General features: G+C 30.1%; 1 protein-coding gene across 1 annotated transcript in view; it reads left to right on the top strand.

Annotated features, from left to right (window-relative positions):
• LOC111622423 (multidrug resistance-associated protein 4-like) overlaps window positions 1-17474 on the top strand; it is a 54787-nt gene that overhangs the window by 10448 nt on the left and 26865 nt on the right. The window contains exons 8-15 of the mRNA XM_023364805.1: window positions 2983-3096; window positions 6192-6272; window positions 8153-8344; window positions 11062-11156; window positions 12186-12272; window positions 12341-12437; window positions 13959-14150; window positions 14582-14757. Of these exons, the coding sequence (XP_023220573.1) occupies window positions 2983-3096; window positions 6192-6272; window positions 8153-8344; window positions 11062-11156; window positions 12186-12272; window positions 12341-12437; window positions 13959-14150; window positions 14582-14757 (1034 nt within the window). The remainder of the gene's footprint in view (window positions 1-2982; window positions 3097-6191; window positions 6273-8152; window positions 8345-11061; window positions 11157-12185; window positions 12273-12340; window positions 12438-13958; window positions 14151-14581; window positions 14758-17474) is intronic.

The following is a 17474-nucleotide window of genomic DNA, read 5'->3' on the forward strand; positions in this document are numbered from 1 at the left end:
TTGGGTTGTAAACCACCTATTGTACTAGCTGTTACCCGCGGCTTTGCCCGCGAGGATTTTGCAAGCAAACCCTATTTATATTCAGTATTTCAACAATAGTAATTGTCATATAACACCTACTGCTGAGAATGATGAGAATTGCTGAGAATTAAACGAACTATTTTCAATTTGATCAATTTTACGGAACGTTTACAATCGTTCTATAATCGAACCAATATGCAATAACAAATTCGAATTTAAAACGGTTCGAACATTTAGTTAAAAAATCGAAATATATGAAAATATTTATAACAATGTCTGAAATGTTATCAATTTAATACATCTAAGTACTCAATGAAAATTAAACGTAGTTAAAAACAAAAAATCGCATCTAAAATAGTACAGTAGAAGCCGTTCTTCTGGTTAAGCCTTAATGCTCTCCATCTCCTCCTCGCTGGAGAATTTCGAAAAAATCCCTTCTTAGTGTGCGTTTTCATGAAGTACCCTAACTGTGTACCAAATTTCACCTCTTTAGGTTCAGTGGTTTGCTCTGGGTGATGATGAATCAGTTATTCAGTCAGTCAGTCAGTCAGTCAGGGCAAGTAATTTTATATATTTAGATTAATATATAGTCTGGCAATATAGAATTCACTTTTCACATTGAAAACTGACTTAATAATCACAAATATCAGACATACATATTTACTTTAATTTACATTATATTAACATTTACTTTGCATGCATTTCATATTTGTGTGTCCTTCTTCAGCCGAAATTTAAAACAATGCACGAAAACACGCTGGGAATGACAATGAATATAATAAAACATATAATGTAATTATATATATATATATATATATATATATATATATAAATTATTATTATGTACATTATTTAGTTATAATTATTATCATGTTGTATATATTTTTAAGTACTATTTAAAATTTTCATACCTCTTAAAATATTTTTCAAGTTCTCGATAGTATAAAAATCCTTGATTCTGACCTCAGCTTCTGTGAGATCCGGAATTTTATTAACTAAAATTTTAATTATCTTTTTCCTTATGTTTATGTAACGAATTGGAAGAAAAAAAAACGATCTTAGCCGGGAATGTTAACATTCTATTGTCCTCGCATAACTTGCAGCTCAACTTGCACAAAAGTTTATAGTTAGCATCCAAAATTCGTCACTTTTTAGGTCCCTGGAACAGCTATAACCTTTAGCTAATAGACCATCCGATCACGTGATGGAAATTCCCCGAAAAAAGTTATAAAAGACCGTTTTTACTCCCTCTCGGGGGAGTCTCTTATTGAAAGCCGGACCGACGACATCGAGTCGAATCTCCGAATCCGCCGCTATCCCGATCCTGTACTATCGATAATCGTTCGTCGCCAGTGTCGCGAACTTTTTATTTGTGCTCATTTGGATCATTAAGACTTTTATGGAATACTTCTGTGCCTACATTCCTTAATCGTCACGGAAACCTACAAAGAGGTATGAAAGAAAGTGTGTAAACTCTCTTTCGAGCAGTTAATGTCGAGATTTGTGTAGTAGTTTTGTCGATTTTGATTATTTTAATAAATTTTTGTTTTATTTGTTAATATGGTAGACTCCTTTACTCGTTTACGGCCATTACCTTCTCGTCGACCCCAAATATTCTCTCTCCACTCGACCGGCATTTGAGAGGCCCAACCTACGGGACCGTTATCGTAAACTAACCATCCTGTAGTGAGCAGGTTTAACGACCTGTTGTCCGTACAAGGAGGTGCGACCGACCCTTAACTCCCCTGCGGTTCATACTTCACTCCCAATCTGTTCCTAATAGTATTGTAGTGGGTAATTTATTATTTTCAATATAAGTTTAATTCCTTTACAACCAATATAACTTTTTCAATATAATATGATTAAATATTGCTTATGTTTTTCTTGCCTCGTTTGTAATACTGACATAGTTTTTTTTATCAATTACCAATCAAAAGTTTAAAGTTGATTTATTAAAATTTTGTACTGCCCTATATTATAATTTTGCATTTTACATTCACGATTTTTGTTTTTATGATAGACTTTTTATTTGGTGATACGTTTGTCTAAGAAATACCGCGAAAACACTTCATTATAACGTAAAATTCTGTCACAACGAATGGAAACTTATTTTAAATTTTCTTCAATGTATACATTTTATATACTGAAAAAACCTTCCTTCTCACAGAATATTTTTTAGTAATTATATAATTCATGAGATTATTATTACTGATGTATTATTTTCTCTGAGCCGTTTTTTCGTTAATCACTATTTTCAATTATTGATGTTGTCTCTAAACTATTTTGTGTTCTTGGAGAGGTCAACGGTATAGACGTAATTCACCTACTTCAGTCATTTACTTACAAAAATGACACACGAAAATGTGCTGAGATCTTGAGTGTAATTTGGACTATCAGGCAATTTTCGATTCAACAATTTTTTAAAAATGACTGGAGTGCACGCTACACCTGAAACATATACAAATCCAAAAACAGAAACATTTTTTATACTACTGCTGAATATAATAGATAAAGTCTTAGACTTAACGTCTGCGAGATATAACAGTAACAAACTGCGTGAAAACAACACAAGTACAGAAGCTTTGGGTTGTAAACCACCTATATGTTATAGAACTTCTGAAAGAGATGGGGCACAGAATATGTTTACCATTCGTGTCACCTCAACTTTGTTGTCCATTCAAATGCAGGTTTCTAATAGCTATGTTTCTGCTTGAGAAGTAGACCTGAAACTACAAAAATGGTGAAAGCATTATTATGAATTCCAGTTCATATCATTGTCATCATCAACTTGTGGCTAATTAACTGGTTAGAACGTACAGTACACACTTTTATGTAGTTTTTCGTGGAAAAATGTTCTTGATTTTTTCTTGAAGGCAATTGTCAATAGGATAGTTTTATAATTATATCATTCACAAATTTTTATTAACAAAATTGGTTCTTTCTTGGAATTTTTTCATTTAGAATTTTCTACTTCTACAAGAGAAAGATAATGAAGCAGTGAAAACGGAAGAAGAAAATGTCATGTTAACGGATTATGGAATAAGGATAGAAAATGTAAAAGCTGCATGGAAAACAGTAAGTAAATCATTTCATTTATTAAAAACAAAAAATTTAAAAGCAATAGGATTGGTTGCAGTAATTCTTAATAAAATGCAAATCTAAAAATAAAATATATTTAAAAAAATAACAAGTAATATAATACTCGTTTTATCCGATTTCGAGAGATTTTCAGGGAAAAATAAACTAAATAACAATCAGAAAATAATTATTTATTTTTAATTTTTAACCACTTATTTAATTAATCATATTGGTTTATTTAAAATTGATATAATATTCGTTAGCGTTCATATACGTCGGTACATTTTACAGTACATATATCAGCAATCAATACAAATTGCATTGTACAATAATCTAGTCTTTAAAATATCAGCTCAGGTCAAGTTGTGTCTATAAATTCATGGAATTTCATTCTCTTCCAGACCTTTCATTGAAGAGGCTTCTTATAATTTTAGTTCCTAATGATAATTTTGTGTTACAAAGTCTGAGCCCTCGAAAAGAATTTAATATTATTTTTAGGTCATTATGAAACATCAGTCAAGATTTCTTAACAAACTGATGGATAAACTTTTCATTGAAGAATCAATGGAAACAGTACAGTAGACCCCCCCTATAACGCTTAGATACGTTCCACGCTAATCGAATTTTACGTTGTAGGAATGATTAAATACATGAGCCAATCGCAGCCCGATAGGTGAGAACTTTACGGACTAAGGCTGTTCGAAAGGTTTTCTTCTATAAAATTAACCGATTCTAGACTAATTCCACTCAACATTTCCAAAACACGTATAATTTTTTGGGAGTAATCCGTATAAACTATGCTATAAACAAAAAATTATAGGATTACTTACCGAGTGTGTACCGTTCGACTACGCCGTTGCTTAAAGCTGGTTTTCATCGCGGAACAGCACATGAAACGGCGGCCGCGATTTCTAATAACGAATTTTTCGCATAAAAATAACTTGACCTTTGGAGACATCATTAATATAAATAATTTTTATGGACGTTGAATAAGAAGTGTTTCTTTCACAAGAAATGTATAAAATTAGTGCTGTATTAGACTTACGGTACCTAATTTACATACTGTGCAGACGATAATAAACTCAACTTACTAGCCTAAAATCTCCGTAGCGTGTTGCCAGGCGGCAGAAAGCATATATATAATTATAATAAAGTTACAATAAATTAAGTTAATATATAATTATATATACAGTACCTAATTTATATATAATTAATATATAATTATATGTACAGTACCTAATTTATATATAATTTATATATAATACTGTACAGACGATAGCAAACTCAATTTAGCCGCTCCGTAGTGTGGCGCAGGGTCAGAGGAAAGTAGTTCGGCTGCTCATCCACTATTGGTCCAGATTCTATCAATCTTGTCGCGAAACGACGTAATAGGAGGTATTTTATATGAATGTTGCTACAATTTTTTCGCTACGTTATAGGAATTGTCGTTATAGGAACGCACGTTATACGGGGGTCGACTGTATATGTTATCATAATCTAACAGTACGAATGCAATGCAGAATTGGTTAACTGTTCAGTTATGTCCAATTAGCATTGATATGGATATAATGCAATTAAATACAATATAACAAATGTTATTAAATTAAACGGTGCAAACATAATTAGCATATCATTTCTATTTTCACAGATTACTAAATATTTTTCTTCATGCCTATCTATCTGTTTTTCAATTTAAAAAAATTTTCCGCATGCTTTTGTACGTACAGTACAAATACTTTTTTTTTGTAAATTGATTGAATCTGAAAATGTTTTTAGGTAGAAATCATTCGTGAATAATTTGTCTATGTTTGTCATTATATTTTTAATATTCAATTTTTAGATGTAGGTAAAGAGAAATTATTTCCAATCTTTAAAATATTTATTAAATTTTATTTATTGTTAGTCAAGAAATAATGGAGTTAGGTCTCGATATGTTATTGTTGAGAATTTTTGTTTTTTTACAAACAGAATGAAAACTGAAATGTTCTACAGTCTTATGCAGATAAATACATTTATGAATTCTATTAATTAATTCATATCGGATTTAAAAATTCTATTGTCAGGAATGAAATATTCAATTGTATTCTATCACAATTTCTTATTCTGGAACCTGCTGGGTTATAACAGTGCTGTATTTTCGAGTGTTTATGTATTTTCGCAAAATTCGTCAGGTACATTTTAAACGTTGATATATCAGCTCATGTTGCACCAAGTGTTTAGTTTGTTAGCTATAATATTCTCCATGAAGATAAACCAGAGAATGGAGAAACTCTGTTAAAATAATTTGAGAAACTTGCATAAACATCAAGTGTACAGGTTAATGCAAAAATCTACATACACAATAATTCGTGTGCATACGTGTTTATTTTTGAGCAATCTATTGTATTTCCTATTCCAGTCTTTATTTCATCATTTGACCAAATAAATTCCAGAATACTATCATAGTGGATTTTACTTAGAAAATATCAGCTATTTCTCAGAGTGCAGGATAGCCGGATATTCGAAATTTCAGCTGCGAATCAATGCTGTAACAAGCTATACATATGCGTCGTCTTAGGTTCTACTTTTGGTTTCACCCATTTTTAAATGAAAGTGTATATATATTCAAATACGACAGAAATTAGTCAGTCAATTTTTGAATTTTAACCAAACTCGTAATAGAATCGGTCTTCACGATGACAAAATTTAAAGTTTTTAAATAAGAATATAATACTGATTATTTTGGTACTAATTTCCCTGTTCTGCTTTTGTCCCGAATCGTTTGTTCACACATAAGTTGCAACTGCAACTCTCATTTTCATAACAAGCGTGTATTTCGTTTATATTAAAAAATTGAACAGAAATCAATTTTAAATGCTAAAATCTCTTATGACTTTTTATTCACTCCACTTTTGTTTTACATATTATACAACTTATGTATTACTTAACACAAGAGATTTCCTAACTAAAGTAAACAGAGCTCTTGAGTTTAATATCGCTTTTGATGAAGTAAATTATAACATAAATTTTATAAAATATGTTTCGGCATTTACTTTGAATAATAATAAATTGATATCTTTATGAAAATAATACATACTTTATTACTTAAAAAGGAACCAACATTGGATAACATATCCTTAAATGTGCAGCGTGGAGAATTACTAACTATTATCGGTCCTGTTGGATCAGGAAAGGTAAGAAACTTGTTTCTACAGCTTTTCAATTAAAATTGATTACATAATTTGCTGTGTAATTTGATGAGTGTTTACAATAATTGATAAAAAATTAATAAATGAAAAAAATTGCACCATTTATCACTATGTAATGAAAATTAGTATAAATTGTCTTATTATTTATATTATGTTCGAAAAGATAAATTTACGGACAGTGTCATCATGCAAATTTTGCATCATGTCCTTTGCTTTCATTTTCAATCTCATTCAATATGTTTATAGTGTAGTGATTATAATTTTTACATTTTGAAGTCTTTGTTCTGCAAACATATGTAATCAGTTTTTATTTAGCATTATTAACGTAATAATCTCTTATTGCTTTAATTAATATAGTGTAATATACAATATAATGCATATATTAATAAATATATGACTAGTGCAATGTATAGTAGTATAATGAATAATTTGCGAATGTCTATTTAATTATATTCGAAAGTTGTTAATACGGATGTAAAGATCTGAAATAAAATACCATTAACTGTAAGAATCGAATATTTCAGTAAACAGATCCTAATGAAAATGAGATTTATCTACGTATATTATTGTTAATCGCTGAATATAAATATTCTTGTACACATAAATGAAAGATGATTATATGATAAAGATCAATAATACATTGAAAAATACGTGTGACATTGTTATATAAATATATGAAAGTTTTCTTACACATTAAATTTATCAACTCTGCAATGAATGATATATAATTTTTGAATTATTTTTATTAATTGCCTGGCGAAGCCCTGGCTACTGGAGTAACGTTTGCACTTATTTCTGAGTTCTAAAAAACCATTCCTATGTTATGCTATGATGATTTAGATGCTCTGTACATAGATGCTAAATGCTATGTACTGTACATAGCAGGGATGTGCATCTAGTATTTTTTGGAAAATATAATTAACTCTCTGATACAATATAATCAAAAACCCCTTAATTTTTGACGCTTAATAACAAAGTGGTATTTTCACATTTTTATGTGATGTTTTCTGTAATATAAAAATAGCTGGTTGCTGCATATTGCTACAGAGTTTAATGAATTTCGGTTGAACTACCGAAACGTTTCCTACTTCAAAGAGAAAGAAACAAAATTTACATCTTTCATCCCCAGTACATTGCACCCCGTTACCTAGATCTGCTCTAACTGCATGCTCGGGTTGTGTATCAGATTTAAGCCAATTGTCATTTCCTTTCGTCCACATGTCAGTTTAGTCCGCATTACGCTCAACTCCTTCCTCTCATTCCATCGGAAATTTTCAGCTTTCATGTAACTATTTAAAATAATGTATATGTTTTTTAGCCGTGTCAAGCGAATCACCGACGTTCTGTTTCAGACGAAACAAAATCTCATACGCGGATGGTTTTAACGAGTTAATCTAATTCATTTAATAACTTTTCCGTTAAATGCCAACTGATTTTGTTATATTATTATTTTATTTCTTACTTTTTACTTTAGTTTAGTTTATTTATTTAGTTTACTTTAAATTAAACTAAACTAAAATAAAAGAAACTAATTTCTTTATTGCACTTTTTTCTCTGTACTTTTTATCATATTTTTCCCCCTCAACAATAAATCAGTGATATTCTATCATTTGTGACATGTTAGTGCTCAAACTGCTTGCCCAGGCTAATTACATCGATAATCATCATCTGGAGTTTCTAGATGTCATCAATCTAGTTTAAAACATTTGTTATATCATGTGTTTTGTTTACATTCAATTAACTGAAATAGACTACTGTATTTACTTTTGTAAACATGTAAATAGTTGTAAAGATAATGTAAGTGGATAGAATTTTTTTTAAAGTATTTTATACTAAATAATAAAGCGGTTTATTACTTTTATCAGACCTCCGTATTAATGTCCATATTGGGAGAAATTCCTATAATTTCTGGTAAAGTGTCAAGAAAAGGAAAGATATCTTATGCTTCTCAAGAAGCTTGGGTATTCAATGAAACTATCAGAAAAAATATCTTGTTCGGAGAGGAATATGAAGAAGGGAAATATAAAAAAGTCTTGCATATAACGGCTCTCGAAAAGGTAAGAATATTGTTTATTCCCTTACTAACAAAACTTTATGTCAATTTAAAAGGTAAAGGTGAAAATTTATTATTATACATCATATGTAAGCATATTTATAATTATAGTATGATCTTATTGTTCCATTAGTAATGAAATGTATAATAATTATTATTATTAATCGTTAAGAAATTATAGAATAATTTTTATTAACTTCATATATTTCAATTTCATTTATGCATTAACCTTGGTATGCTATATTAATTTAATTTTTATTTTATAAATTTCAGTTCTATTGTTTATCACTTCCTTTCAAAGAAATGCTACAGTAAAAATATAATGGCTTGCCTGTATATAAAATGTTTCATATGATATTATTCATTGACATTAGAAAAGTAAATTTTTGTCAACTAATATGCGATGTGTTCGTTATATTGTATTCGCAATATCGCTTATTACAATATATTATATTGAGATTTCGTATTCTGCACTTTTATACACATACATACTAGCACAGTAAGTGAAATATAATTGAAACCACAATTATAGTTCATCTTAAATGTTTAAGTTTTCTGAATTTGTGAAATTCGTCGCTTATATCCTGCATAATGTCACGTGTTTCGTGAAAAGTTTTATTAATTGCAAAATAACTTTCATTTGTGTAAATTTTATTCATTTGCAATTCGTGAAGTCTTAGTCGTCAACTGTGAAATCTATTCGTTCATTTGATACGTATTTGAAAGGATGACTGCAAAGATCTTGGTTTTGAAACGCATATTTTTTTCAGTGAAATTTTTGGCTGAAACGGAGCGTAAAATGTTATTTACAAATATTTTGAAAAAACTTTACCTCAAGAATATCATAGCAATAGCCGTTGGTTTTGGGAATTCCACATGTGGAAGGTGATCATTGTAAAACAATATGTTCATTGAATTGTATTTAGATTTTTAAAATTTTTTTTACCATCGAGATGCTGCATCTAAATCGTACTTTTGGTTAAAAACGTGATAAGGACTTCTGAAACATTGTGTATAACGTCGAAAAATATAAGTTATTAATAAATTTATGTCAACTAATCTGTTCAGTCAGTTAACTACGAGACATATGCGTAAAGTATAGATACAAAATACAGAAAATATTTATTAAACATTGAATAACTTTGAATAACTTATAATTTCTTTAAAGCATATTTATTTTAAACATTTAAACGTAAACATATTTATTTTAAACGGTCTAGTTACTATAGACCTCAATGCATTTGACGAACCTGTAAAGAAGCTTTATGTGTCGATAATATAAAAATCTTCTACGTGCTCTTGGAAACCATGGCATCATAGGCTCTTGAACCTCATGCTTGTAATCAACGTTCTTTGCAGAGAGATGTCTCTTCGACCTGATAATCGCTTAGTGCGAGATCTTGGACGCAGTAGCGTAGCGTGAGTGTCAGCCGCACAGGGCAAAGGAAAATTTCACCGCCCCCTTATTTAGGTATCTCAATTTAAAAGACTAAAATTTAGTTTCGTCACAGAATAAGTAATGAAAATTTCCGTGCTAGTGTTGTCACTTTTTTAAAATCGCTGTCTCGGACGGCAGGTGAGGTTTGTTCGAACGAAAGTTACGAACGCATGCGCATATCATTTTGCAATGCGAATAATTTGCAGTGCATGCCGGTTCTAAATCACTTACAGTTAGCGACTAGGAAGATTTGGATACGAGTAACGCAAGTGACCTAGCTCTATTGGATATTGGAGGTATATATGATTACGAATGAATCGTAAAGAAAAAAAAAAGGTCGACAGGTCGCGCACGACATTCCTGGACGGCGAGTCGGATTGTAAAACTGTATCGTGCTCATTTCAATCGGTCCGAATAGTAGGTGGACGAAAATATGAAATAAAATGATTCAAATTCTTACAAGATATTATTATTTATTGTGAAAATTTGCCGCCCCCTAAAACGTAATTTTGCCGCCCGGGACGGACCGCCGCTACCGTCCCCCTACGCTAAGCTACTGCTTGGACGTATTATGGATATTCAAAAACTTCTCACTTAAATGTTTGCAAGAAACCTTGTGTAGTGTAAGCATTGTGCGGACTGGCTTAATCTAGCAGTAGGATTTCATTTGGTGATGTTCTAACTGTTCAGAACGTTTATATCATAAACAGATACAAGTCGTCGATGAACGAATCACCGAACAAACCATCGCAATTGGCAGGATTTAAAATTGACACGATTTTGTTAACCAAAAACTACAAGCATACTATGATGGAATTAAAGTCATCTGACCTGAACAGACATGGTGTGGAGCAAACTAAAAAATAATTTTCCCTTGGATTTTTATGAGCATTGCATCTTTACTTTTCGAATACGGGTTTTATAATAAGTGGTTTAAACGTTATGTAAGAAACTTAATAACATGCCAGGTATTATTAAGTATACAGATAATTTTTATTTGGTTTCAATTTGAAGCAGACTGTTGTTCTATGTGAAAAAGACTCTAGTGTTAATCTAGTGTTAGGAGCATCTATTTAATCTATTCTCTACGACGTATTTACTTAATTTGTTAGTAAAATGAATAAAATTTGCAATCATCTGTTTTATAATGTTTTATAAAAAAATTGTTAAAGTTCTGTAAAATTCTTTGTGTTAAATAACACTGAAGGTCTCATTTCATCTAAATGATTGTAAATACATATGATTTTATCTATAATGTATGTATACTTTTTTAATAATTTTAGGATATAAGCTTACTTCCTAAAGGAGATCTGACTATTGTAGGAGAAAGAGGCGTAATCATGAGTGGCGGACAGAAGGCAAGAATTAATTTAGCAAGGTGAGAAAGGTGTTAATCAATACAATCTTATATTTCTATAAGAAAGTACATAGGAGAACAATCTTATGTTTCACTAGCTAATGTAAGTTAATGATAAATGTTTATATTTCAAAGATTAAATAAGTACAGACGAACGAGATGTATGGCTATTTGGATAAAAGATTTTTTCCATTTTTCTATAGCTTTGAATTGATGGAAGAATCGAATCTATTGATGTTTTATATTGGCAATATAGGATTAAGCACCAAATACTGGTTTTTGATACCATGTTTAAACAAAGATTCGAAAAATTATATCGGTGAAATTCACTTTTGCTGAAAACATAGACGTTAACTTACTCTAAACCAACACAAGCAATAAACAGGTTTTTGAAACACATAAAGTGTGTTTAGTTAGAATTACTAGAAATATATAACAAGTAAAGAACAATTACCCAAAGTGAGCAAAGTATGTTTACCTGTAAAACAGGTGTAAATAATATTTTTCATAATATTATTTTATGCCCGAAATCGATCAGAAACGTGAGCAATATAAACACGAATAACAACTGCATTAAGACTGTATTAAGCAATCCAAAATTTTTAAGCAAATTCTCGTAAGACTATTAAAAACAAAAATGTTAATATGTAAAAGTTCAAGCATTTGTTCTGTTAAAAACAAATATCATTGTTTTTCACAGATTAGTTAATCAATTAATGATTAAGTAATAATGAGGGTATGCCTCAAATTTTCTTGACGTTTTTGATAATTCATCAAAACATTACTTAAAATGCTTTTAAGTATAAGATAAAGTATAACTCAACATATTTCGAAGTTTTAACATAAAAAGTTTTAAATAATACACTAATTACATTCTACTGCCAGGTTGTACTGTACATTAAAAGCAAAAATTAAGATAAGAGAATAAGAATACACATGATGGCCAAAATGTATAAAAATTACTTCAGTGTTTGATCTGATGCATGAGTAATGATTATTGTATTTTCATTGTAATTTAATTTTTGAGATGTTATATTTTATATTTTCCAGAGCCTTATACCTAGATGCCGATATATTCCTCCTTGATGATCCTCTAAGCGCTGTTGATGTACCAGTTGCAAAACATATATTCCAAAAGTAAATACTTGAGTAGTATTTTACTCTGTATATTTTAATATAACTGTATTAACTTTTATCTGTTTCAGGTGCATAATGGAATACTTAAAAGACAAAATTTGCATTCTAGTTACATATCAAATACAATTTTTAAACTCTTCAAGTAAGATATTAGTGTTAAAAAAGGTAAAGTCACTAATCGTTTATCAGATTGGTTTCTCAATTATTTTATAAATTTATGCACTATTATCTTATAATTCAACATTCAGCAATTACTGTTGCCAGCAGTAAAGATTATAATTTTATTGTTAATTTTTTTGCGATATAATTGTGTAGTTTCAAAAATAAGATACATAGATTGAAAAATACACATTGCTAGAAATATTATAATAAACTTCAAAATTTTGGTGACTGTTCAAACAGAAATATTTTGAACAGTCACCAAAACTTTGCCGATCGGTATATGAGAAATATACCGATCGGCAAAATAGTGAGTGTGCGCATGACGTGATAACACCAGGCAGACTATGTTTTACATTTTGCATGAACATTTTGAATTAGCATATTGCATATATTGATAGTTTGATGCTGTCGATGTCTTCGCTCATTGTCCATAAATAGTATGAGAATAATACAGTGCATTTGTATATTGTATCAGGATTGACTATATGGTAACGTGAGTTGCTGCATGTTCATCTTTGTTTTGATTTGCAAAAATGCATTACAAACACACGTGAACTGGATTATTCGGTACTTTTCACAAAGTGCGATATGTCTGGACAATCCAGCCTCCCGGGGCAAAGGAAAATTTCGCCGTCCCCTTATTTAGGTATCTCAATTTAAAAGAATAAAATTCAGTTTCGTCACAGAATAAGTAATGAACAATTCCGTGCTTGTGTTGCCACCTTTTTAAAATCGCTGACCCGGAGGGCAGGTGAGGTTTGTTCGAACAGAAGTTCCGAACGCATGCGTATGTCATTTTGCAATGGGAAGAATAATGTGCTGTACGTGCTGGTTCTAAATCAGTTACAGTTAGCGACTAGGGAGACTTGGGTGGGAGTAACGTAAGTAACCTAGAAGACATACTCTATTGGATATTGAAGACTTGTACTACGAATACGAATCTTACAAGCAAAAAAATAAAAAAAAATAAAAAAAAATAAAAGGTTGCGCACGGTATCGCCGGGAAAAATTAATAGTTCACCCGGACGGAGAGTCGGTTCCCGTACTGTCCGGATGGTAAAACTATTTTCCCCGTGCTCATTTCAATCGGTCCGAATCGTAGGTGCGACGAGAATATGACTTGAAATGGTTCAAATTTTTACAAGATATTACTACTGTTTATTGTGAAATTTTGCCGTCCCCTAAAAAGTGCTGCCCCTGCCGCCCCCACTACGCTATGCTACTGATGAAAGATTTAATTTAAACCCGCAATTTAAACTATTTTTAAATGAAACTAGTCGTAATACAATTACAAAATATTATAGCATTAGTAAACAAAAGTTCCTGTGAAAAACTGCTAAAAATATAATGTTTCTATCCCTGTAATAAATTACTATATTTAATAGACCTATATGGATTTTCTTAATTTTATGTATATAAAACTATATAGAAATCATGCTACCGTTATTGATGAAATTCTAATTAATTAACTTTTTAACACTTGAAAGTGAAATAATTACATGTATGCGTCTTATTAAATTTCAGGGAAAATGTGAATTCTTTGGCAATTACAGTCAAATGAAAAATTTTGAAATAGTAAGAAAAATTTCATCACACCAAGAGATCTGTGAAGATATCATAGAATTAGAGACTGCACTTATCAATCACGATGAAATAATTAATAGTAATCAAGTTGATGTGTATCGTGACATTGAACATATTGATGACATTAATACAGTAAGTATTAGTTTCGAATTTTGTTAAGTCGCTTAATAATAATGTGAATATTTTGTAAACATTTGCACCACAACTTCTTATGAAGAATAGATCAAGGGCACCCCAAATATTCTCAGTATTATGCAGTGTTATATGATAATATGACTATATTCTCATATTGTGAATAGTTAACGGACACGTGCCCTTTTTTTATAAGAAATATTGTTGATAGTTTCTGCGAAATTTCTTATTCGTTCTTTTAACTTTTTATTTTATTCATATACATGTAACATATACTGTATTCAGGTGGACCTTAATAACTTATCAATGTGTGCATGAATTAGAATAAAAAATTTACATATTGGATATTTCTATTACAGACACATATTAAAATATTTGGAAATAGATAAGACTACGAATAGCTTATGTAATTTTCAAATTGTTTCTTGTAGGAACCTGAAGAAAATCAAATACCACGTGACAACGAACGCTGTGGAACAGTAGGATTGTCAGTTTATAAAGTATATTTGAATGCCGGAGCGAGTTTCTTCTTTAAGATTATTACATTACTTATGCTAATTATATCGCAATCCATTACAAGTGCCAGCGACCTTTGGCTAATTAAATGGTACGCTTTTATTAGAATATTTTGAGTAGAAGCTAGTTTCCTTTAAGAAAATATTTAACAAAAAATAATAAAAACATTCCAATATTTCAGATACATTGATTTGAATATATGTCAAATATATTTACATATTTTAAATAGACCAATACTTTAGGAACTGTCATTATGATTAATTTTATTTCTAAATATTCTATTTACGTAACCAAGCATCGAAATAAAAATCCAAAAGTAAACCTAAAAATATTTGGCCAAATGCCAGATACAAAATTTTCTTAAATTTCTCAAAATCTAAAGATCGATCAAATATCAGCTGATTCATTAAAAACTTTAAAAAACTAAATGCTTTGTGTAAGGTAGAGAAAGCGTCATATACAGTATTTAGTAAGGAAGATTATATGAAATATAATTAGTTCGTTTTTATTCGAATAAGAATAGCTATTAGATGATGAAAAGTGTAAAACTAAATTTTGCCATTGAGTCCCTCTGCTTTAGGCAGGATCACGAAATAGCGTGTCTAGGAAACTCAGTTTCTTCAGCAAAGTTAAATATAGGGAGGACCGGGGCAACTTCGGCATGCGGGGCAAGTTTGTCAAGCTCTTTTTTTTAAAAACAAATTAAAAGGAGACTTTGGTAATAGGTTAGGCAGTTGAGTTTTATTGGTGGCTTGTTGAGTGTAGTGTTTTTATTGTTCTCCAACAAGCGTAGTTGAATTATCAAGCAAATTTTCATTTTCGTTGAATTCCATATAATATTTTTTTTCCATTTATATTNATGCTAATTATATCGCAATCCATTACAAGTGCCAGCGACCTTTGGCTAATTAAATGGTACGCTTTTATTAGAATGTTTTGAGTAGAAACTAGTTTCCTTTAAGAAAATATTTAACAAAAAATATTAAAAATATGAAATATATTTGCATATTTGAAATAGGCCAATACTTTAGGAACTGTCATTATGATTAATTTTATTTCTAAATATTCTATTTAAGTAACCAAACATCGAAATAAAAATCCAAAAGTAAACCTAAAAATATTTGGCCAAATGCCAGATACAAAATTTTCTTAAATTTCTCAAAATCTAAAGATCGATCAAATATCAGCTGATTCATTAAAAACTTTAAAATTCTAAATGCTTTGTGTAAGATAGAGAAAGCGTAATATACAGTATTTAGTAAGGAAGATTATATAAAATATTATTTTGAAAAATTACGATTATTTATTTTACTCCAATAATACCACTCTAATAGAAGAAACCACAATTCATTATTTAAAGCATAAAATAATATGTGCAGTCTAATAGTTTGTTCATTTGTTATTCGAATAAGAAAAGTTATATGATGATGAAAAGTGTAAAACTAAATTTTGCCATTGAGTCCCTCTGCTTTAGGCAGGATCACGAAATAGCCTCTCTAGGAAACTCACAGTTTCTTCAGCAAAGTTGAATATATTTATCACAAGAAGCAAAATTTATTTTTATGCATGCATTGAAGACGTTCCCTTCATTAAAAATTTTCACTCTTCTGCTACTATTACTAGTAAAGGAGGTACTTCAGATAGTTACGGGATCTGCTGCAAAATACACATTTGAAGGCATATGGCAAATTCAAATATTGAAGTAGAAAAATTCAGATATATTCAAAATTCAAATAAATAAGTACTGTACAGGGGAACCTACTAACTTTTCGATTAGAGCAAATTTTTGATTTTACTCTTCAAGCTTTTGACACCCTGTTAATAATTTATGAAATATTTCTTTTGAAAAAATCTAAATGACAATATTGTAAAATTCCCATGTTATCAAACAGTATAGGGAATGGTTCAATACAACGCAATATTTTAATTTGTTCACTAAAATTTTATTTTGAGCCCATTAAAGTAATCCCCTTCTATTGCAATATATGCTAACGTATTTTCCAATTTCCGAAACATGCTTTAAAATTATTATTGTGAAATGCTTTAGGGTTTGCAGCCATTTTGTTTTACGGCATAAATCGATTCAAAACGGTAACCAAGAAGCGGTAGTTTCAGTCACAAAAACAGGAAAAGTGATTGTGAAGTGTTTGTAAAGTGATTGAGAAACATTTTCTCAATCACTTTAATTAAAGACGTTTTTGTTTTTGGAAAAAATTCAACGATTTCAGGACGACTCGAAAAGCAATGCGCCTCAAGCTCTTATTATCTTTTAAAATTGCTTTAGAAGGTCCAAATTATACTGGAACATGTTCATCAATGTTCATAATATTTCAATGACAATTATTCAGTACCAAATCTCTGATTTCAACAACGTATTGTTTATCAGTTAAAGTGGATGGTCTATCAGAGCCTGCTTCATGTTCGATCTGTTCTGCGTCTTCCTCGAAGAACTTGTACTTAAGAATTTCGGATTTTGAAAAAAAATATCTTCACAAGATGCTTTTGGCTACATTCTTAACGCTTTTGTAGCAATAATTCCGTTACGGACACAATATATATTTGCTCAATTACACATACCATTTCGAAAAATTGTCTTTACACAAAAATATTCTTTACACAAAAAAATAGTTTGCTTGTAAAAGAATACAGACAACGACATACAGATTGCTGCTGCATATCGATGAAACTCGTATGAAAGAATAAACCAAAACGATGACAGCGCTCTCTTGTATGCATGAAGTTCAAATAAACCACAACTGATACTTTTTGATTACAGCAGAATTAGAGTTTTGAATAATGTTTTTATTT

The sequence above is a fragment of the Centruroides sculpturatus genome, unplaced genomic scaffold (genome assembly GCF_000671375.1).
Source record: "Centruroides sculpturatus isolate CEXI.00-Female unplaced genomic scaffold, Cexi_2.0 scaffold195, whole genome shotgun sequence".
NCBI lineage: Eukaryota > Metazoa > Arthropoda > Arachnida > Scorpiones > Buthidae > Centruroides > Centruroides sculpturatus.